This window comes from Acanthopagrus latus, chromosome 17 (assembly GCF_904848185.1).
Source record: "Acanthopagrus latus isolate v.2019 chromosome 17, fAcaLat1.1, whole genome shotgun sequence".
Taxonomy (NCBI): domain Eukaryota; kingdom Metazoa; phylum Chordata; class Actinopteri; order Spariformes; family Sparidae; genus Acanthopagrus; species Acanthopagrus latus.
Window position 1 is genome coordinate 30,371,136 of NC_051055.1, and position 23,066 is coordinate 30,394,201.

General features: G+C 43.5%; 2 protein-coding genes across 3 annotated transcripts; both read left to right on the plus strand.

Annotated features, from left to right (window-relative positions):
* Positions 1 to 586: 586 nt before the first annotated feature.
* Positions 587 to 13,222, plus strand: tp53inp1 (tumor protein p53 inducible nuclear protein 1). Its single transcript, XM_037074349.1, has 4 exons — positions 587 to 864; positions 4,515 to 4,891; positions 7,875 to 8,400; positions 9,035 to 13,222. The coding sequence occupies exons 2-4, from the start codon at positions 4,768 to 4,770 to the stop codon at positions 9,255 to 9,257; spliced, it is 873 nt and encodes a 290-aa protein (XP_036930244.1). The 5' UTR covers positions 587 to 864; positions 4,515 to 4,767; the 3' UTR covers positions 9,258 to 13,222.
* Positions 13,223 to 14,396: 1,174 nt separating this feature from the next.
* On the plus strand, positions 14,397 to 21,938 carry ccne2 (cyclin E2). Of its 2 annotated transcripts, none has more exons than XM_037074340.1 (12): positions 14,397 to 14,419; positions 16,367 to 16,405; positions 17,068 to 17,149; positions 17,280 to 17,333; positions 18,292 to 18,434; positions 19,089 to 19,224; positions 19,306 to 19,452; positions 19,566 to 19,661; positions 19,750 to 19,884; positions 19,984 to 20,095; positions 20,231 to 20,388; positions 20,585 to 20,722. In XM_037074340.1, the coding sequence occupies exons 2-12, from the start codon at positions 16,389 to 16,391 to the stop codon at positions 20,693 to 20,695; spliced, it is 1,191 nt and encodes a 396-aa protein (XP_036930235.1). In that variant the 5' UTR covers positions 14,397 to 14,419; positions 16,367 to 16,388; the 3' UTR covers positions 20,696 to 20,722. The 2 variants fall into 2 exon arrangements, with proteins under 2 accessions (XP_036930235.1, XP_036930236.1); XM_037074341.1 differs by lacking the exon at positions 14,397 to 14,419 and adding an exon at positions 14,447 to 14,841 and having other exon boundaries at positions 20,585 to 21,938.
* Positions 21,939 to 23,066: the final 1,128 nt, after the last annotated feature.

Sequence of the window (23,066 nt, forward strand, 5' to 3'; positions counted from 1 at the left end):
GTGTAGAAACCCTTTAAACCCACAGTAGAAGTCAAAGAGAGGGAACAGTGGATGTCTGCACACAGAGACGAATCCAGAAACTAATTTCACCCAGACTTCATCAGAACGTCTAAAAACATCCTGTGTTTGCTGACAGTGTTTACAGCAGCTGTCCGTCATTATATAACTGAGTAACTTATATAAAAGTACAAATGAAGACGTGGTAAAGTTCTGCTGTGATCAAAGGTGTCTGGAAACCCTCCGCACCTTGTTCTAATTTGCAGTGATTATATTTTTATGACTCTATTATTCAAACTGTAACTCTGAACTCCATTGGCTGACTGGACACTTCGAGAACAGGAAGTCCTGCAGCCTGACCCGGATGTTGGTCTGCTTATGTAACATGTTTCTGTTCTTCAGGGGGAAAAAGCCCAGATCTGGTTCTGTTGTTCTGCAGAGCTTTGCCCAGTCATGCCCTTTTTCAGGGGGGAGGAGGAGGAGGAGTCACGTGGGTTAGTGACAGCTCGTAACACCGCGTCTGATTGGCCGGAGCCCGCGCTCCAGGCCCGTCCCCTCCGATAGGCTGCTGCTGGCGACGTCACGCCGATCAGCTGTTGGAGCTCCACAACAACAACAAAAGAAGGAGCAGTCGGGGGACTGAGAAGGAAACGGACTGAAGGAAAAAAAGAAAGAAAGCAAGCTGAACCACACTGTGACTCCCGATGTACAGTCCATAAATAACCTTTTTTAAAAATATCTATTTTTTATTTCTTCCGCGAAGAAACCCTAAAGTTTTTCTATTTTTCGAAAAGTAACGCATCTACCTCAGTTTTAAGGATTTTAATCACGATCTTGAAGCGTTTACATCCTCCGTGTCTGCCGCAGGTGAGCTCTTTGTTTTCCTCTCGGTGGCCGTTAACGGCTCCGGTTCCTCTTGTTCTCATACTAAAGATCAATTTTCATCCATTTTACAGCAAAACCACTCTGTTACCGTCAGAATCAGACGGTCATCAATAAGTTACGTCGCGTTATTAAACGTCTGCGATGCTTTTTTTATTCGGCTAGCTCTTTGCACTGCTAGCTTAATCTTGCTAGGCTGTTTAAGCTAGCAGTGGCTGGTTGTCGTGTTATTTTCCGCTCAACTTTGAGCACAACAACGTCCCGATATATTAAAATACTATGGGAAATAATGTCATAACATATTTCTGGATGTAAAAGTTTAGCAGGCAGACGGTCCTGCCCAGCCGGGGTCGAGTTACAGCCTCCTCCCCTTCCCTTTTGTGACCAACACACAGCTCCAGATTATTATTGGACCAGTTTGGACTGTTTTTGTCCCACAGACCGGTCGGTTAATCACATTAGCACAAACATGTACGCCGATTTATCCATCACTCAATCGATGTGTATTTTAGCCAACAACCATGTTCATACTTGGTCATTTGTCAAATGAAAATGTCAAACATTTCTTGTTTTTAGCTTTTTGCAAGTGAGAATCCGCAGGCTGCTGCAGCTACAGATTATTATTGGACTAGTTTGGAAATGTACGCCGATTTATCTATCACTCCATCGATGTGTATTTTAGCCAACAACCATGTTCATACTTAGTATGTGTCAAGTAAAAATGTCAAACATTTCTTGTTTTTAGCTTTTTCGAAGTGAGGATTTGCTGCTTTTTTTCCTCAACACGGTATTTAAATTCAAAGTTGATTGTTTTTAGACGGTTGGTCGAACAAAACAAGACAACTGAAGACGTCTGTAGGAACTTTTGGTGACATTTTCACTATTTTATGACCGTTTGTCTTCTCAAGTTTGACAATTCACCATTTATACCTGTTTTATAGCATTGTAAGGAGATTTTCTTGTGGTTTTGGATTGTTTACATGCCACCAACTAATAATAAAACCTAATATTTTAAAGGCTCAACACTTAATCTAGTAATCATAAACATTAGTGTCAACAACAGTAGTCATTACCTGTCCCAAACCACAGTCACCTGTAGGATCAGTTGACATCAGCCTGACCCACCTTGATATTACCTTCTGTAAATTTACTGTCATAAATCCTGTTTCTGCTTGAATAAGCTGTTGTTTGCCAACTTGGAGGTAATGTGTCTCTGATCCTCCTGATTATCGGCTCCCTGTGGGGGTTTAATGTGTAATTCTGTCAGTCTACACACTGTAGACTGCCCCTCTTCTCTTCTTCTAGTTTATTTGACACTTGTGTGAATAAATAATGGCAGTATGATGTAACAGATGTATTAATTGCTCAACAGAAAGCCACAGCCATGACTCACTTAACCTTTTTGGACATTAGCCGCCCATAAGAGGAGCTTTTCCCCTTTGTGTTCACTGATTATGATGATCTGAGGACAATGATTTATGGTGTTTATCTCTCAAACGATGAGCTGGAGGAGTAACAGGTGCAGCAGATTATCAGCCTGCTGTTGTCGGCGGTGTGACGGTTTATTCTGTCCGTTTCTCCGTCACAGCTGCTCGGCTGTTTACAGAGGACGGGTCCGGCTTTTGTTCTCCCGGAGAAGCGCGCTTCCTCCCCGCTGCATGTAATGAATAAGACAACAGAGAAATACGAGCCAGCACACGAGGATTTAAACGCACCGCAGCTGGGATTGAACCGAGTGTGCATTTCAATAAAATCCGACATTTGAGCTTCTCAGGTCTTCTCAGGAAAAAATACACAATCTCACATTCAAACCAAAAGGTCGACTTATATCAAATAAAACAATATTGAACTTATAGTGTTTTAGCTCCGAGAGTGATTTACAGGCTCAGAACAACTGAGAAAAATATATATTATAATGTGGTTTCAGGTTTCTTTACATCAGTCTTAATGTAAACATGTTCTAATGTTGACGTATGATATATTGATATAGATGCACTATATACATGTCCTTCATGTCTGCGACCCTGCTTCGTTTAAAGGTGCAGTATGTAGTTTAGATTTCTTTCTCCGTGTTTTCATGATTGAATAAACTATGTTTTTACTGTGGCGGACCCTGCCACCTTCTTAGCTTCCAGACAGTGTTCTGAGACCATGTTTCCTCCGAGAGCAGCTTGTTTATTCAGTTATGGAAAAATACATACTCCTGAGTTTGTATTATTACCTCATTAATACTGTAAATATTAAAAATGTGAGTTTTAAATTCTTCTCCAAATCTACATACCGGCCCTTTAACTAATGTTTTCAGATGTAAAATTAAAAAATAGTCTGTGCACTTTAGATAATTCTCCCATGATGACGTTTTTTAATTGTTCCTCTCGTTACAGTAATTTGTGTCACTTAGCTTAATTTGTTTTGATAAGCATTTATTTGCAATTTAAATCCAAATGGTGAGAAAATTATAGTGTGTTTTTTATCTGCAATTGAGACACAAATATCTACGAATTGGGTGCCGGTCAAATTTATACTCCAAACCAGCAGGGGGCAGCATATTGCCAGAGTAACTGCTAACTGCTGCTAGCTGCCATCGGGTAATTAGCTCAGTTAGCCACATGGGGCAGTGTAGGCGTTTCCACTGCTAGCATGGGAGCTTTGAACTGGAAGCCTGGGGCTAACTGGTTAGCATGCTAACTTCACAGCAGTACACAGACATCATGATGTCAGAGGAGCTATGTCTTCACATTCAGTCGATCATTTTAGCTTATTCTTGAATGTTGTCAACATTATTAGTTGTCATGATTGTATACTTTATATCATTTATATCCTACTTAATTTGTTATTGTTTATCGTGCTTGCTCATACTAAAAGAAGCTTAATTGTTTTATTTATAAAGCACCAAAAATATCATCCACATATGGAGTCAGTGCTTCATGTCAACAAATAAACAACATTAGTGTTTTAATCCCTCAGTTTCGTCTGCAGAGTTTCCTTTCAGGCAGCTCCACCAATCAGAGAGCCTTATGTAGCCTGAGAGTCAAAACACAGGGTGAAATAAACCCTGACTCATTCACATGCACATTACTACTGAATGAAAGCTTTTTGTCGTCTGTATTTTGGCAGCGTGTCAGTCGGAGGACAATAATAACAGACATGATAGTGAGTTAATCAACCTGAAACTGTAAAAGTAGAATTTAAAGATGTACAGAGTGAGCGGGTCGTTACACACCGGGCTTTAATCCACTAATATTAATCCGAACAAAGCTTCCTCGCCCTCCCTTCATACGGCAGCTGCAGCGGGCTGTCGACACCGATCACTTCTTATTCTGTCTGCTGACACTCTCCATGAACGCCTGTAGTGAGAGCAGCAGAGCGGCTGCCGGCCAGCTGTGACTGTGTGTCGCCTGAACACAGCTCATCTCTTTCTTCAGACGCAGAGCGGACAGCTTCTCTCCGCTCGCCTCCGTCGGCTCCGACAGGAAATGAATCCTGTCTGACTTACACAGGCTGATGATCAGGTCTGCAGATCAGTGTGTGTCTGCAGCGGTAAAGACCTTATTGTGTGTGTGTGTGTGTGTATCAGAAACCTCAGAGCCTTCATATGGATCTGTGTTGATTAACACTCTCTGTCCTCCTCTCAGGGCCTGTTTTGTACTTTTGCACTCATTGAAACAATCCCGACGTCGAGCGATGTCCAGCCTGCTCCTGCTGGCCCTCAGATGATCCATGACCACACCTTATTAATGCACTTTAGCACCTTTCCGGAGCCTTCCCGCCGCCGTGAACCCCGCAGCTGATGACCAAAGTGTGCGCCACGCTTTCCCGCCGTCGCCCCGAGCCACGTGCCTCCCCCAGCCCCGCCCGCAGCCTCGCGCCCCCGCAGGACGTCCAGGGATGTTCCAGAGGTTCGCCAGCGCTCTGTTCGGGGACGACGTGGAGGAGTTGAGCCGAAGCAACAGACCTGGGGATGGAAAAGAGGAGGAGGAGGATGAAGACTGGATCCTGGTCAACTACCTGGGTGAGTCTCAGGAGAGGGACGATAAAACCAGTAAAAACACACTTCAAGCTGACGGTAAACTGGTTTACATGTGGAGGTAGTTCAATTAAAACAGCAGAAAAGACATTTAAACCACTGACGCAGCTGTAGACTTGATTTGAAATGTAAAAAAAACACCAAATAATGGAGCAAAATGAGGCTTATTAAACCTGTGAGATCTGCTGAAGCCAGTCAGCAGATGGATGAAGAAGCAGCAGGTCAAACAACGATACAGTACAAGTTTAGACGGTTTTATTGGACCCAAGTTTCCAGCTGAGTCTCTCTCTCACACACACACACACACACACACACACACACACACACACACTGTAAACAGAAACATGACACACTGCGCTGACTTCCAGGTGGCTCTAAGTGAAGCTCAGCACAGCTTCGATCTGCCCCTCCGTTCACCCGCCGCCGGTCTCGACTCGACCCGTCTCCGATTCCACCGCCGTGTGAATACTTCGGGCGGGAGGGGGGAGAAACAGAGGCCGGCTGGCCCAATTCAGGGTGGAGGGGCGGAGCGGCAGGGTGCCATCAGGCAGTTTATGGTAGTCAACCTGTAAACAGGTCAAACAAAAGCGTCTGGGGAACCAGAGGATGTAAAAATAGATCCTGGTGCAGCTGGAGTTCCAGTTCTGGGCCGGTGGAGGTGGACTTGTATGGGCACAGCGCCGCTCCGACATCCCTCCTGATCAACACACACACCTGGACACAGTGTTGTGTTTCATACAGGCACAAATGTTCAGGCTGCACAAGAGAAGTCTGAAGGTTGAAATGTAATAAAAGCTTCCCTCCGGTTGGAAACTCGACGGGAATGTCGAGTCATCTAATCCGAGAGGTTAAAGGAGCAGTCTGCAGTTTTGGAGACGTTATTTAAAATTTAGAAATTTACTATTTACAACATTAATGAGGTAATAATACAAACTCAGAAATATTTATCTTTTCCTTCAGTGAATAAACGAGCTGCTCTCAGAGGAAAGTACTGTTTGTAGCTAGAAAGGTGGCAGGGTCCGCCACATGTAAACAGAACGCAGCCTGTAAACAAGGTCAGAAGTTTGAATGATCATTACCATCAGTTAAAGGTTATCTATGCAACTTGTTACTGGCCTGTAGGACAGAGCTCCTGACGCACGGATTAACAGCTTGGAAAAACATTTCAGATGCACTTTAACACCATATTTTGACAAATATAGTTGAAAACAGCACATCTGCCCATCTGGAAGTCCTACAGTTCAAGAATAAAGGACAACAGCAGGTGAATCGTGACTTCAAAGAAGTTGTATAGTGGACATTTCAAAGATCCGATTATGTTTACAGCCATGCTGCAGACTTCAGCCTGCAGCTCAGAGTGAATGTGTGCACAGCAGGCGTGACCATGTCGGCCTGTGTGGACAGACAACAGAGCTGCACGCATGTCGGGCTGCTGCTTCCACACAGATCGCAAAGAAAAAAAACATGTGACTCGCTGTCGTCGGGGTCGTCACATGTTCCTGCATGTGTGCCGTCTGTCTCAATCGGTGCAACGAAAACAAGCTATGGCCTTTAAAATGATCTCATGTTGCAAAATCTGGTGAAACGGCTGGTGGAGACATGACTCAAGTGAAATCAGCTGTTCGTGCAGACTGAAACCCTGCAGACTCTGAGCCAGAGTTATGGAAGGTCAGCCGGTTCGTTTATTATCCGCACCGACCTCATTAACCCGACACACCGCCTGCCAAAGTCTCCAGAACTGTGCCGCTCCTCGCTAACAGCAGAGCCTGCAGACGAAGAGCTCGGCTGCTGACGGACTCGGGCGGCGAGCGTTCGTCCTCGCCACCGGGAGGATAAAGTGTGCAGATCAGCTGCTGCGTGCTGAGTCGGCACTCTGCAGCCTCTTAGGCCTGTTGTGGGTAAACAGTCTCCGCCATGTTCACGCCGGCTGACATGCGTTAAACAGAGCGACTTACATGCTCACTGTGACCAGCGAGGGCACCGAGGTCAGGGAGGAAACTTGATGGAGCTGATGAGGACTCTTGTTTGTTCAGTCCTGCAGCCGCATGTCTCAGTTAAAAATAAACCTCTGCAGGGTTTGAGCATTAAAGATGCCCCCGGTATTAATTCTCAGTCTTTATATAAGTGCTGGAGAGAATAAACAGAAGTGAAACAACCAGAGACGTCTGCTCAGTCTTCAGTTATTTATAGCCTCCAGTCTGCCAGCCGGAGCTCGTGTTGCCTCCACACCTCAGAACTTCCTGCGTCTCTGTGAACCATTAGAGGCTGATTTGTGTTGTGCAGCAGCGTCAGTGTGGGAACAACACAGAGAGGGTGCAGGTTAATTCTGCACGGAGGGGAAGGATCAGCAGCTCACGGTCTGCAGACACGCTCACACTAACCGTCTGTGGTTTCAGTTGCACATGTGGCTCTGCAGCTCTCAGGCTGATTGTTTACATGTGAAGGTGCTGCTGCTGCACAGACGGACCACAGCGCCGCCTGCTGGACGGATGGAGGGCTTACACCAAGCAGTCACACTTCTACACATTTTCAAACACTTCACTCAATCTGCAGCGACTTTGATGATCACTTAACCACTTTGAGAACATTTCTAAGGAAATAAAGTATCTTAACTGTGATCATTTTCTGGTTTCATCCACGAGAAACTGCAGCCACATCAGGTCTCAGAGGAAAATACAATTCTCAGATTCCAGCCTGAGTATTTTCTTATTTCTTTCCGATAGATGACAGTAAAATATATATCTCTGTGTGGAAAAACAAAACATTTGACGACATCATCTGGGACATTTTTCACCATTTTCGGACAATTTATGAAGCAAAGTCATCGATTCATTGAGAAAACAATCAAAAACAAAAGCCTTAAATATCAGAAACAACAGGTGATGAAGTAAATGTCCTGAGAGACGTTAAAGAATCAATATTTTAAAATCACTTTGTAAAGCTCCTCCTCTCTCTTCTCTCCCTGCAGCTGAAGCCTGCTCCTCTCAGTGTGGAGACGGTCTCTCTGGATCCAACGTCGGCCCCGAGGAAGACGAGGAGGAAGACCTGGTGATGATCCCGTCCCCCATGGCCAGCCCTCCAATCCGCTACGCCTCCTGCACCTCCCTCAACTCCACGGCTGACACCGACCCAGACGGCGGGGCGGAGGAGGAGGAGGAGGACGACGACGACACCGAGGACGAAGAAGAGAGCGGGTTCCTTCGCCTGGACGTCGGCTCTCTGGAGGAGAGCTGGTTCGTCACCCCCCCGCCCTGCTTCACCGGCCGCGGCAGCAAGCCCGTCCTCCTGGAGACGAGTCCTCTGGAGAACCTGCTGATCGAGCACCCCAGCATGTCGGTGTACGCCCACCACAGCCCCCCCAGACTGACCCTCGACCCCCTGCCGCGCTCCCTCGACCTGGAGCTGGGCCTGCTGCCCGGAAACATGGCGTCCGCCCCGACAGCCTCCGGTGGGAAGGAGAAGGGCAGGCGTGCTCTGGACGGCCCCCGACACAGGTGAAGTCCTGACCGCCGCAAAGACGAGATCAAATGACCACCAACAGTAATCATATAAAGTCTTTAAACAACACAACATGACCTCTTAACTCAGATGATGCAGTCTGAGAAGGAGAAATCACAGAACTGTTGGTCATTTTAAGTCTCAGAGATTTGATTTCTGCCTTCATTCTCTCTTCATTACAGAGAGCCGTGATACAACACGACACACATAAAGATAACACAACATTTAGAAGAATGAAACAAACAAAGAAATGACTATACACTTTAAAACCCACAGACATTAGTATTGCTGAATAGATGTAAATTGATATCGATCAGCTTGTCTCGTTTTAAGACCAGTCTGAGTACCGACGAGATGCTCGAGTACCAAATCATCTCCAGACGTAGTGAAGTAGATCTGTCACAGAATAGTGACTTCATCGATCGGTAACAGTATGTTGAACTTTTAAACTTCAGACCTCCAAAGAGCATAAAGCAGAAGTTAACAAAAAAACATGGCTGACTGTAACAGAACAGTCGAGTCATCAGTGCAGCAGAGGAACAACAACACGAGGTCTCAGACGCCATCATGCGTTTTATTTTACAGCATCTAACAGCTTTCTGCTTCTGTCTGTGTCGCCTCCCCCTGCAGGCCGGAGGTTGCAGTCGTCCCGCGGCGCTCCAGCCTCCACTCCGCCTGCTACGCCGCGGCGCTCTCCGCCCGGGCTGGCCTCCTTCAGCAGTGGGCGGGTAACGCCACCCAACGCACCCAACCGCTGTCCCGCAACGCCCTGCGCCGCCTCAACCTGCTGCGCCCGCAGAAGGCCGGCACCGTGCACCTGCACCAGCCCAGCCAGAGACACCTCAACTTCTGAGGCGTCCTGATGACATCATCATCATCAACCTCGATCCTTTAAGCAGTACGGGAAACCAACACTGGCCACACACACACACACGTCTGTTTTCTTCTTCTCTTTTCAAGAAATCAACACCAGCAACAAGTCGATTGACACCATCAGCCATCAGCCACGCCCCAATCTGTTCTCAAGTCTGATTGGACGGTGAAACAGGGAAAGAGGCTGATGATTGGTTTGTTATTTTATCAGCTCATGTGGCCAGTGGGTGAAAGGTTCCTCACCTCCTCCTCTTCCTCCTCTTCAGCCTCCTCCTCCTCTTCCTCCTCCTCCATCCATGTTTGAATCCCCCTCCGCTGTTCCGAATTGTGTCCAATCACAGAGAAGAAGAGTCGTCACGGTGACATTCTCTTCTTCTTCTTCTTCTCTTCTTTCTTTTCTCTTCTCGTTCTTTATGGACAACTTAATGTGTAGAATCAATGCTGTAGGTCACTTTACTCAGTGGCAGGTTCACAGCGTGGCAGGATACAGCGATGATGTCACGGTGATGTCACTGGCGGGCGGTGCGGTGTCGCTGCTGTCTGGTGACTTTATGGATCAGCAGACGTTACAGGTCACAAATCACTTGAATGTGTTCAGTGCAGCAGCACAATGTCGCCATCCAATCACTGCAGGAGTGTTGTGATGTCATACAGGAAGTGACGAGACAAAAATTTAAAGGAAAAATCCCCTCAAATAATCTCACACTGGCATTATCAGACATCTGTAGTTGTTTTGGGAGATACTCTCTAACGATCTTCGATGTTTTCACTCAAGAAAAAAATAGTTCCTACGTTTCCCAGAATGCCTTTTGACACACATCACATGAGAACAGGTTAATTAAAGGGACGTTCCACTAAGTTAACCTCTCAAAATAATGGCCTTATGAGGAGTACTCCTCTGTCTGTGTGTATGTGGAGCAGGAAGGCTCTGAGGAAAAGATTATATCAAGTTGCATTATGGGAAATGTAGGAGTTATTGAAGGGACAGTGCTGCTTCCATATCCACTGTTATGTTTTCAGAGTCTGTCTGTCATCAGTCAGCCACTTTTATGTGGAAGCAATTTAAAATTTACGCTTCAATACAAACGTTTAGCGACATGAAGGCAAAGTTAAACAGCCGGAGACGTTTCAGCATCCAGAGGGTTTTAATGTGAAACTGACGGCTGTAGTAACTGAAAACTGAGAATCAGAACCGAGAGAGTCGGACCTGTTTCTGCAGCTGCTTTGCCTTTTGAGTCTGTTTTCTGTATTTCTATTTCCAGTTTCTCTGTTTCCTTTGTGATTAATGACTGCAGTTCTAGACCGAAGTCCTCGCTCGCAGAAATCTGAGGGACCTCACAACGTTACCTCATGTTTTTTTTTTTTTTTTTTTTTTTTTTACTGGATCCACAAAGGAGAACACACCTCACTAACGAACACGTCACCACTTACTGTTTCCTCAGTGTTACAACATTTTGAAGGGACTTTAATTTCTCTAATTTCCTGCCTTCAAGTTTGATCTCGTCAGCAGCGTCGCCTCCTTGTCCTCTCGCTCGTCCTGCCTCCCGCCGGCTGAACCTGCCTCTGACTCTGTAATTCAGTACTTTTCACAATATTTTGAAAAATGAAAAGAAAAAAAGACGGTAAAGATTACTGGGTTAAATATCACTAAACGCCTTGTTTTAACGGTAGCTTTGAGATGAACAGAAATGTAGAAGAAGAAAAAAAATGTATTTAAAAGAAAAAAAACTTCCAAAATATTTTTTTGAAAAGAAAAAAACAAATTTACATATCAGTATGAAGTTGGTATATATGCGTCTATCTTGCTTAGGTATGTTTGGTTATGTTAGTGTGCGATCTGTTGCATGGTTGTAGAGTTGTGTTAGCGTGACGACGGTGGGAAAAAAAAAAAAGAAAACGGAAAAAGATTTTGTTTCTTTTTTTATTATTTTTGTTTGTTTGTTAAAATGAATCTGCAGTCCACTTCTCAGGGTCACAACCAATCACCTTTACTCTTTAGGAAAATGCAGATTTTTACTTGACGGCTGATGATTCTTTGTGCGTGCTCGGACTTTTCCAGCTCTTGTCCCGGCAAGCTTTCCCTTCGTGAAAATGTTTGTGAGAAATAATCGACTCTTTAGTTTTAGCGTATCTTTGGTCCCAGGACTGTGAAAATGAACACTTGACGTTCTCAGTCGACTGTTGGAAACCCATCGAGATGGAGAGAAACTGTTGGTCTTGTTCAGCTGTGTTTATAGTTCATGTTGTTTTTTGCTCGAGTGTACCTAACATGGTTTTTAGAAAATGTACTAAAATGCTTTTTAACTCTTTCTATTTTCCATGTTAACTTAGTTACATTTTGCTAAACTGTTAAAAAAATATTTAAACCAAAAAAGTAGCAACGATCTTTTAACCTTTCACTAGTTTATAATACTGATGTTCTTTTACTTGTTGTTTAAAAGTGTTGGTGAGCCACACTGCAGGTCAGAGAGAAAACCATCCATCTCACAGAGCAACTGAATCCTGTGGAGAGAAAATTAAAGGGGCAGTTTGTAAGATACGGCCAGAACATCAGTACGGAAGTTAGCATGCTAACCAGCTAGCTCCTAACAGCAGTCTGACAGTCTGACAGTCTGTAGGTTGAGCTGGAGATGTGAAAGCAGTCAGATCACTGCTGAGTCTAACAAGTCAACAGAATGAAGTCACAGCTGATGATGAGCTGATCGCCTTTATTTTAGCTTGACCTTTTTAAATTCTGGCCATTTTACAAATTACACCTGTAAAATGTTAGGAAGACAAACAAGTCATGATCTCGATTTACTAACTGGGTGATGTATTTACTGATCATCTCGTATGTCCGACTACATATGTGCTTCAGAATGGATGTATCAGCTCTGTGAAGGCTTCAGATGTTTTGCAGTGTGGTTCCTGATTCTCCGGTCACACCTGACTTGAGTTTGTCTCTACGGACGTGTTGATTGGACGGTAGCATCATTAAGAAAGCACTAACAAACGTTTGTTAGGCGTCTGTACGGTTTGCTGTAAATAACGGTATAGCTGAGTGGTTCTCTCTGGTGTATTTAAGCTCCTGTTTTTAATTCTTGAATGTCTTTCTCTCTCTCTGCTGTTGAGCTTTGCAATCGTGGATGATGTTATTTTGATGTTTTTTGAAAAAAAGGCGAACTTAAAGACAGAAGGGACAGGAAGGAGACGGGCGCTGATGATCCGTCTCCTCCTGCTGTCAGGAGCCTTACATGTTTTATTTTTTAGTTTCTGTTCTCAGTTCATCTCTCCATCATCAAACTAACAGGGATTTATAATGTTTTTGTTCAATGCCTTGAAATTTGTGGATCACGTGCCTTCCAGGTTGAAATGTTGTAATGACAATGCATCAATGAAGAACTTGAACTCCCTTTTTTTTGTTGTTGTTGTTCCTTAATGTCCCGAGTGGACGTGATAAAGAAAAACACACAAACAGACGTCAGAAACCAACTATGCACCACTCGGAGGACTCTTGTTCGCTCTCGCCGCCGCCGCCCGCCCACACAGTGTACGGCTTTTATAATGACTCAACAAAACCAGACAGAATGATGTAGCAGAACTCTTCTCTCCTTGTTTGTTTTAAAAAAAAAAAAAAAAAAAAAAAAAGTGTGAAGAATATTTTGTGGCATTTTTTATTTTTCACCAAGTGTTAAATGTTTATTTGCTTTTTGTGTAGTTTACTGGAATAATACAGCACTTTGCCAAAAATAAAAAAAAAGGTGTAGGAATTTTAGGGTTAACTTTTTATTTATCGACATAACTGGTCTCCTTTCTTTGTATTTTTTGGATGTATGACAGATCAATTCACTCTGTTGTGATGTCAGAAAAAAAAGCTAATTAAAAAAGTGGGGTCATCTGTTTTGGAACTGTAATAGTTAATACATGTGATCTCTTATTAGCCTATAATAAATGTTTTCATATGCAGCTCTCCTGTTTCTGTTTCATTCTTCAGCCTTCTGAACCAAACGCAGCAGTTCATCTGACTTTCTGTTGGATGAAGTCGTGTTTCTATCATTCAAATCATTCAAACACAAGGAGTTTTAATTTAGTTTAATGGACGTCCAGTCATCATCGCCTCCCTCCATGCTGATGGAAGTGAAGTAGCTGGAGACTCGAAGCCCCAAAACCACAAACTGATCTGAGGAGATGTTACTTGCACTCTTTATTTAGATGAAATCTTCTCTGCTAAGCTAAAGCATTAGCATGCACCCCATCTGCAGTGAGTGCACAAGCTTGAGTGCATGTCAAGGGTGTAAATAACGTCTCCAGAGACTTTGGATCACCCCAAATTAGATATTTGAAGCCATTTCATGTTTCTTTTTGGTCGTTTCTCTGTTTTAAATCAAGTCTCCAGCTGCTTCAGGTGTTTAGCAGAATGCTGCAACTCTGTTTTACTGTGAAGCTCCACAACTGTTCTGGTTTATTATAAAGCGCTGAATGGTTTACGGCCAAAACACGTTTCTGATCTGCTGCTGAGTTACAAACCATCCAGACCTGTGAGGTCGCCAGGTTCAGATCTGCTCTCAGTCCCTACAGTCAGAACTACACATGGAGACACAGCGTTCAGTCATCACGCAGCACGTGTCCAGAACAAACTCCCAGAAAACTTTAGTCTTGTCTCTTTTAAACTAACATAAACGTTCTTTTAGCTTAGCTGGTTTCACGTCTTTTTATGTATTTTCATGCCCCTGTAAAGAACTGTGAGTTTCCTTGTGTCTGAACTGTCACATATACATAAACTTGCGTTGCCTCAGCAGAGTATGCCAGTAAATGTAATTAGTTACATGTGTAATAAAGTATTTACATATATTTGCACTATGTAACTGAACAGAATATGTTTATTGTCATTGTGTCAGAAAAGATAAAAATACAAACATATATACAACAATTATTAGTTAAGTATCACAGTGAAGAATCAGGTGAATCAGATAAAATCAGCTGACATCAGAGCACATCCTGCCTCAGGAGTCTGACAGCGGCCCCACGTGTTCTCTCTGTTTACATTCTGCCAGGGGAGCACGCGGCGGCGGCTGCTCACGCTCTCATTGGCTTGACGTCAGAAGGCCCCTCCCACAGGCGGTACCCACACGCGGAAGCAGTTTGGGTACCACGAAAAAAACGGTAAATAACTCCGTAAAGTGTAAATATTATCGCTCGTTTCCGGTGCGGGACGGTTCCTGAGCGTCTACCGGCTCGTTTAAGTTTAACCGGAACTTACGGAAAGCGGCGGTTACGTCAAAAAACCTTCCCGCGGTTCGTCGTTCGTTAGAAATGAATGCGGGCTCCGGTAAACACGGTAAATAACCGGGTCGGTGGAGCTCCCAGCCTCTCCCACCACCTCTCGTGTCCGGGAGAAGAGCGAGAGTCGCCGGTTGAACCGTCCGCGTCGCCCGTTTCGTCAAATCTCAGTTCACATTTGAACATTTAGCGGGTTTCTGTGAACCGGGAACGCGCATGCGCAGTAGGCGGCGGCAGGCTTATGCGGATATAAAGATTGGCGCCGGCGCCACAGCTGATGCATTCATTCATTCATCGCCGAGGAGGTAAGAGCACCGAGCCGAGGGGAGCAGCTCTGCTCAGATTCATAGTTTAAGAATATTTTTCCACCGTCGGTAACTTCCTGCTGTCTGCATCGTGTGTTTCGATCTCAATCAACCGTTTTCGCTGCCTAGTTCTGTGCGATTTGTGGATTTAAATCTGGACAAGCGAGGAACTGCAGCCATGTTTTTAGGTTTTTAACTTGTATTTTCTTCCTATTCGAAGGAGTTTCCACTATAACACTGATCTCCTTCACATAGTTTGAATCTTGGGATTTGATCCTGGGGGTTTGTTCACTGAGGTTTTGTGGTTTCAGGGAAGTTAATCCGGACAAACTCTTGGCTGCTCCCCTAAATTAACCTTTAAAGCTCAGGAAAGTTGCAGTATGTTAGTTTTGTCCTGAAACCTGTTTAAACTTAATCAAGCTCACTTTCAGCTGTTTGCATGTTTAACTCTGCGGATCATCAGTTTATGTGCACATCACGGTTAGCTGGTTAGTGTTGACCTAGTTAGCAGCGGCTAAGTTTGCTAATTACTGTAGCTCCCCTCCACAGTTTAGCTTGGCGGTGGTCTCAGTTTCCCAGACTTTAAAGGCGCTTAAATGACTTTGTTTCACGGTATGTGATTCCTCTGAGTTTAATCTAGAGGTTGAGATGAGTTTAGAGTCGATATGGTTGACCTCCGGCGGTCATTTCGACCACTTTTCCCCCGCAGACCTGGAGGACTTTCGGGGGAGGCAGGGCTCAAATCCTCCCGCTTTGGCGCTGCGGAAATTGGCGCGTCTTTTGAGTTTCAATCCTCAAATAAAGTTAATATTTCTGCGTTTTCACGGATTCAGACCACATGAGTGTTGTCTGGAGACGTGTGCCTCTTCGCTGGATGAGAGACTTTTGAGTTGAAACGCGACATTTTGGAGTTTTTTTTGTTTGAAATCGAGGGAACAACCAGCCCCCCTCCTTTTTTTTGGCTGTGGATACCAACCTAGCTTACAGAGCCTGTCTGGCTAGTTTGGCTCTTAAAATGACAATTATGATCATTTATCAAGTTTAGTATGACACTGTAATTATCATGATGTGTACAGGTGGCGCTTTAAGCTTTGTTAGTCGACCTCTGGTGTTTCTGTGCAGAGATATTAGCTCTTTATTGGCGGTCACAAGCTAACAGTCTGTTATCAGAAGCTAACACAGTCACAGCAGCTTCGAGCCTGTAAACTGAGATGTTTCTGCCTCACAGAGACTCTGTGGATCCATGGATCTCCTCCAGGAGCCTGTTAGGATGTTTTATATCATAACTGTAGTTATTGTACACGTTCCTGGCCTCTTCCAGGCTTATATAACCTCACCAGTCACCTCTAACTTGTGGTGTACTTGTGATTTTCTGGGGGCCACATTGAGGCCCCAGGACTGTTGAACAGATCATGAAATGGCTCCAGGAGACTTTGATTAAATATATTCAAACACTCTTGATCCATGTGTCTGATCCTGTTGTTTTTAAAGATGTATCTCACCTGTTCTTCTTCTTTCTTTGCAGCGGAGCCATAAATTAATTCAACATGATGTCCAGACGCAGGTGAGCAGCTGCTGGTTTTTGGTTCTTGAATTGTGGTTTTGAGGTCCTGCAGGAGTCTTTTACTAAAGCTTAGTGATGATGTTAGTGAAGGCAGATGTGTAAACTTACATTTAGGACAATTCATCTTTCCTAGAGCTTTCTCCAAAACTGGATTATGGATGAAATGTAACTTTTATCTTATTCTCATCCTCGGCTGCGATGTAATTATCAATATTCAGTGTAATCTTTGACGATGGGGGAAAATCCACACAGCATCGATGTCATAAAAGATAAATAAAACAAGTCTACAAGCAGAGATGAGCAGATAGACTGTAGATAACACAGAATATATAAACTGCTGTTTGTTTCTTTGTAGATTAAGATTTTTGAAGTGGCGTCAACTTCATGTAGAGAAGAAAACTAGTATTTCTACGTTAAACTTGGTGCTGCTTCAGTGTCAGTCACTTTCATATTTAATTCAGTGATGTAAGAACTTCTTTAACCCAGTTTAATAACAACACAATCAGCTGCTGAGTTAATGAAATCCACTTAAAACAGATTTGATAAACTCATTTCTAAGGTACACGGGTCGAGCTAAATAATCCAGATTGACGGCATGAAGAGTGATTTGATCTGATGAAACCCTCTCAGTCTTCTGATGTCATTTTGTTTTTTTGTTTCAGCGGTCGCATCACTTTGCAAGCCAGAGATTCAAACACACCTGAGCCGCCCGTCAGAGCGCCGCTGAAGAAGAGGAAGTCAGAGGTTTGTCTTTAATACTTCTATATTTCTATTAATGTCAGTGTTTCTGTCTCAGGTTTATTCTCCTCCTGTCGTAGCTGTTTACACCGACACCGACTCACCTGTTTTGTTTTGTTTTGTTTTTCTTCTTCAGCCCTCAAAGAAAAAACTTCAACCTGCTGCCAAGAAACAAAGCTATGAAATCCAGGTCAGTGCGTCTGAGTGTCATTAACTCTCCATGATGTGTGTGTTAAACTGATAAGAGTCGAGTTTATTATCTGCGCGTGTCTCCTCCCGTCCACCATGACCAGCCCTGTTTTTACTAGCTGTACATTTATTCACATTCATTTTACTAATACTTTACTTTTATTCATAATTACCTGTTCTTGTCAGCAGCTATTTAAATATAGTTCCCTATATTGAGCGTCCATTTTGTTACGGCCATTTCTTTATTATGTAATGTGCCTGAAATTTGAAACTAAGTTTGTGTCTCTCAACCTTTTCTCTTTATATAAAACCCAGAACATGAAGCCAGTTGATATTTAATATATTTGTCTGTCTGTGATGAAGTCGGTCTGAACAAACATGTTGAAGAGACTCAGTGGAGTTTATGTACAAACATGCAGTTCCTTCTTCTCACCACACGGTGTCACCAGTCAGCTGGATTGGACTGTTAATGCTCAGAGAACCAAGAAACTTGTTCTGACATGTTTAATGACACTGGCTACAACTAATACTTGGACAGAAGAAAATATTAAGTAAATGTAAGAGAAACACATGGACACTTGAGGATTAATCTCTTGATTAGTTTTTGATTTAATGGATAAAACATAATCAGTTTATGGTCATTTTAAGCAGCTGACAGGCAATTTTTACTTTTGTTTTTAAGCTTAAAATGACCTAAACTGAATTAATAATAGTCAACACTCACCAAAGATGAGACGTGTTTGGTAATCAATCATAAAGCTGAAATTTAACAGGATTTTTTTTCCTGAGTGATAGAAACTTACTGCTGGCGGTAAAGTAATACGGAGTCACTATTGTCAGTCTGTACATACGTTACAGACTCAACCTAATAATGGAAATGAATGTCGATCGAATCATAATCCTGCTATAGTTGCATCTGTTTTTATTCATCTTGTGTGTTTCTTCTCTTTGTATTCCAGAAGTGTTGGTCGGAGGACGGAGCGAGTCCGTGCGTCCTCATCGAGACTCCACACAAAGAGCTGGAGCCAACAGATCCTTCTGGCTTCAAGCAGTACAGATTCAAGAACCTCTTCATCAAGGCCTCCCCCATCCCTCAGCTCAGGTACTGTGTGTTTTACACCTCAATGAGGCGGCTGCTGCTCGACACTTCACACTGAGCTACGACTCCACCCGACTCTGTATTGAGAGTTTAGTGCCCCTCGTTCAGAGTGTATTGTTGTTTTAGTTGAGAGTCTGTATATTGATCTAGTTTCAGGAGCAAACGGCTGATTTAAAATCTATAAACAAACTATTTGTATCTTTGAAGGTAAACTTCACACACACGCTTGGAGAAATGAAATGCTTGAAAGTATGTTATCAGATGCAAAACTGTCTTCAGCTCCAATCTTAAACCTGGTTTTAACGTCTGTCAGCTCTCAGTTTGTCTGTTCACACACGTCTGGAGTTTCCACTTTTAACTTTCCTGCTCTGTTTGCAACACAACTGTTTTCTCCAACAAAGAAACGTCTGAATTTAAAAGAAGGCCCAAACAATGAAGAATTAGTCAGACAGCATTTCACAAAGTTTATAATGTTTCTTTGAATGCAACAACTCTTAAAATCACCACATTTGTTAAGGGAGTCTGGTGTGGTGAAGCAGACAGTGCTGTTGTGGCTTCTCTTCCTTCACACCTGCATTTAGAGCTTGTGTTAACACAAAGTGTGACACTGAGAAGAACACGTGAACAACATGGTGAACCCGGCGTTTTGTCTTCCAGCTGGGCCAGTTCAGACGACGTGTGGATCAAAATGCTCAACAAGGAGCTGAAGTACGTCCACGACAAGAGCTACCTGCAGCGACACCCCAAGCTGCAGCCCAAGATGAGAGCCATCCTGCTGGACTGGCTGCTGGAGGTGAGGACGGGAAATATTAGCTTGTTCAAAAACCAGAAGAATAAAAGAATCAAATTGTTTAACAGCCGTATCTGTGTGCAGGTGAGTGAAGTGTACAGCCTCCACCGGCAGACGGCGTACCTCGCTCAGGACTACTTCGACCGCTTCATGCTGACCGAGGAGGACGTCAGCAAAGAGTACCTGCAGCTGCTCGGCATCACGGCGCTCTTCATCGCCTCCAAGATAGAAGTGAGTCCCTCGTCAGCCTCCACAGAGCGTTGACACGTGACACAGAAACAACATGGTGAACTTGAACGCCTCCTCTTTGTAGTATTTTTATAACTTTGTTGTCTCCTCTGCAGGAAATCTACCCTCCGAAAATCTATGAGTTTGCCTACGTCACCGACGGTGCCTGTGACATGTGGGACATCCAGCAGACGGAGCTGCACATGCTGAAGGTTCGTGCTCGCTCTCTACCTCCCTCTCTACCTTCCTACACACCTGTGTCGCTGTGCTCACCTGTGTATTTTTGGTGTCTTCCTGCAGGCGCTGGACTGGAATCTGTGTCCGGAGACGCCCATCTCCTGGTTGAAGCTGTACGCGCAGGTGGAAGCCCAGACGGACGGAGAGAACTTCCTGGTTCCTCAGTTCTCCCAGGAAACCTACATCCAGATCACACAGGTACGTCACACACCTGAGACGCCATTGAACACAGAGTTTTAATGTGACCGGTTGCTTCTGAACAACATGTGCTGACCTCTGACCTCTCGTGTGTTGCAGCTGTTGGACCTGTGCGTGATGGACATCAGCTCATTGGACTACAGCTACAGCGTCCTCGCCGCCGCCGCCTTCTGTCACTTCTCCACATTCGACGTTGTTCATAAAGTTTCAGGTGAGTTTGATTTTCTGGCCTGCACCTCCTAAAAGCCTGAAGTTAAAAGATTTCTGACTACATCTTCAGCGTTTCTTCTTCGATAAAGTGTTGGACAGCTTCAACTGACAGTTCTGACCCGTGTGTGTGTTTCAGGCCTGACGTGGGAGAGCGTCGCCCCGTGTGTTCGGTGGATGACTCCCTTCATGGACACGCTGCGATCCGAAGCCAAACCTCAACTCAAGGACTTCCCCAAAGTCAAATCTGACGACAGGCACAACATCCAGACACACGTGGCGTATCTGGACCTGCTGGTGAGCAAAACCAACACACCTACAGCCTTTACAACCCGCCAGCAATCACTGAGAAGCATTTTTATAGGCCAGAACATTAATCAAGACGTCGGGTTTAGTCCACAACCCAGAGATATTCAGTTTACTGTCACTGTCACTGATGATCAGAACAGTTGGTGTTTCATTTTGTGACTGACGTTGACTTCCTGTCCTGCAGAGAAAAGCTCAGAGGCATCAGATCGACCTCCCCGACTGTCAGATGTCGCCCGTCGCCGTGGGAGCGGTCCTGACTCCGCCCAGCAGCACAGAGAAACCAGCCAATCTCTGAGCGGGACACACAGCGGCGATGACACGCTACCTCTCCACCGGTCGGCCTGCAGCGAGCAGGACGCCACTTTAGGGAAAAGTTCTAGATTTTATTTCTAACACTAAGTCAGGACGCTGCTTCCTGTCGGCCTTTTTTTTTTTTTTTTTAAATCATTCATTTGGATTTTTTAATCAAACTGCAGATATGGAGAATGTCAGGAAGCCTTTTTTTAAAACATTTCACAGGTTGTTTTTTGAAGCAGCAGGTTTCACGTCGACGTGTTTCCTGCAGTAGCGACTTCGGTCCACTGGTGTGAAGCGAAACGCCGACAGGAAAACAGCTTTTTATTTTCTTTTGGGGGGGAAACATTTGGTACCTGAGAGTTTTACTGGTGCTACTCTACAAATTGAGGCTTAAATGCTTTCCGATGGTGCTTCAGTCAGATTCTCAGGAAAAAAGAAATGAGGAGAATCTCATTTTCTACTGCAAATATTTCATTCCACTCTGAACGGTGAAGTGTTTATTATCGCCGACATTTAATCAGTGTGAACTTTTACATCTACACTTTTTTTTTTATTTTTTATTTTTTTAAATCGCCATCAGAGGAACAAACGGTGCAGTGAGCGACACGAGCCATAAGAACAAACACGCCTGCTTTGCTGTGTAACGTCCTGAAACGCGGAGGTGTTTGAACGCACCTCGTCTGTTTGTGTGGCTCAATAATTCCCTTTTTATTTTATTTTTATTAATGTTTATTATAGTTGCAACCTGGTTGCACTTTCTTGTTACATTCCTGGAAAACTTGACTTGCATAAGAGAACTGCCTACAAAGTTTTCATCTTTCCGTGCTTGTATTTATTGAGAAGCCTTCGTATGTAAAAACAAAACATCTGTTCATATGTAAACAAAAAAACAAATCTGTCAGCGATGAATGAGCTCAGTTTGATCACTGCCAAAGGCAAAAGCTATTTATGATTTAGCTCTGACACCTGTTGTTGAATGATAGTTCCTCTTAGTGCCTTTTTATTAAAATGAACTGCGGCTACTTAATTTAAGCTAGAACGAGCCAAAAGGCTGTCGAGACGGAACGAACCTGTGACTGTAAAGCTGAAACCTCCGCGGCCTGATGGAAAAACTCTGCAGTGAACAACCATGTCGACTGTACGTAGATGTTGAAGAATGTATGTTTTTGTAAATAGAGCAATTCAGATATGTGTAATTTTGTTTTATATTGGAATGTTTTGAATAAATGAGAGGAGACGAGCGTTTGGTCTGTTATTTAAAGGAGGCGCGTCGAGTTTCAGGGTGAATTTATTAACAATCTGTCAGACACATTTTACTGTTTCTAAAGTCATCAATGTGCAAAACTGAGTAATGTATGAAGGCATTCTGGGACTCAGCCTATAATGTTAATGTTCAAACTCGCAGCTCAGGAGGAGAAATGATTTCAGTCTGAGCTGTTACGATTGTCAATAAGACTAAAAACATTCACGTTTTCTTCAGAGGAGTTTTAGTTTCTCTGCACATTAAACACATCTGAGGTTTTGAGCAGAAAACATAAAACATTCACATCTTTGTCACCTTCCACAGTTGTGTTGTTTCAGCTGATGTCTTTCACGACTTAAAATAAAACCACATTTGTTGAGGAAAAGTCACTGTGACGATCAGCCTCTACGGAAGCCCTGAGGGGCCAGTCCAGAAATCGATTTTCAGGAGAAAATATTTTAAATTAACGAGGAAATAAAGTAATTTTTAAAAGAAAGATTCAGAAAAATGTGCTATTTCGCATGAGGAGCAGACTGATAAATCGATGTCATGTGGGGAAAAGATTTTCAGTTAAATTTTTGTTTCGGGTGAACTGAAAAAACGTTTCACATATAAAAGAAACATTTTGTAGTTTGTCTTTTAATTTATTAAACACTAAAAAACATTTTGTTGAGATAACGTGACCTTTTTTTTCTTTTTTATGTAAAACGTTTTAAAAACATTTTGTTTTTTCAGGAGAAAATAAAAACATGAAAATCTATTTTTTCCCCAAAATTCATCTCAACAAAATATTATTTTAATGTTTCATACGTTTTGTCCTTGAGCGAGATACTGAACCCCACACTGCTCATCAGTGAGCCCTGTGATGAGCTGGGCACCCTGCCCTCGCCCTGAGGCAAGGCTGGGATTGGCTCCAGCAGCAACACCCCGCATGGAAAGAGATAAGTGGTTACGGATAATGACATGACATGACGCTTCATACATTTCATTTCTATTTCATTCTGTTTCTCTTTAACATTCAGTTTTTAATTTTCCTGAAGAAATTTCTTTATTAACGTTAATAATTAATTTGTTATTACAAGAAAACAACCTTTGTTATATCACGATAACCAGATAATAAGTCGTT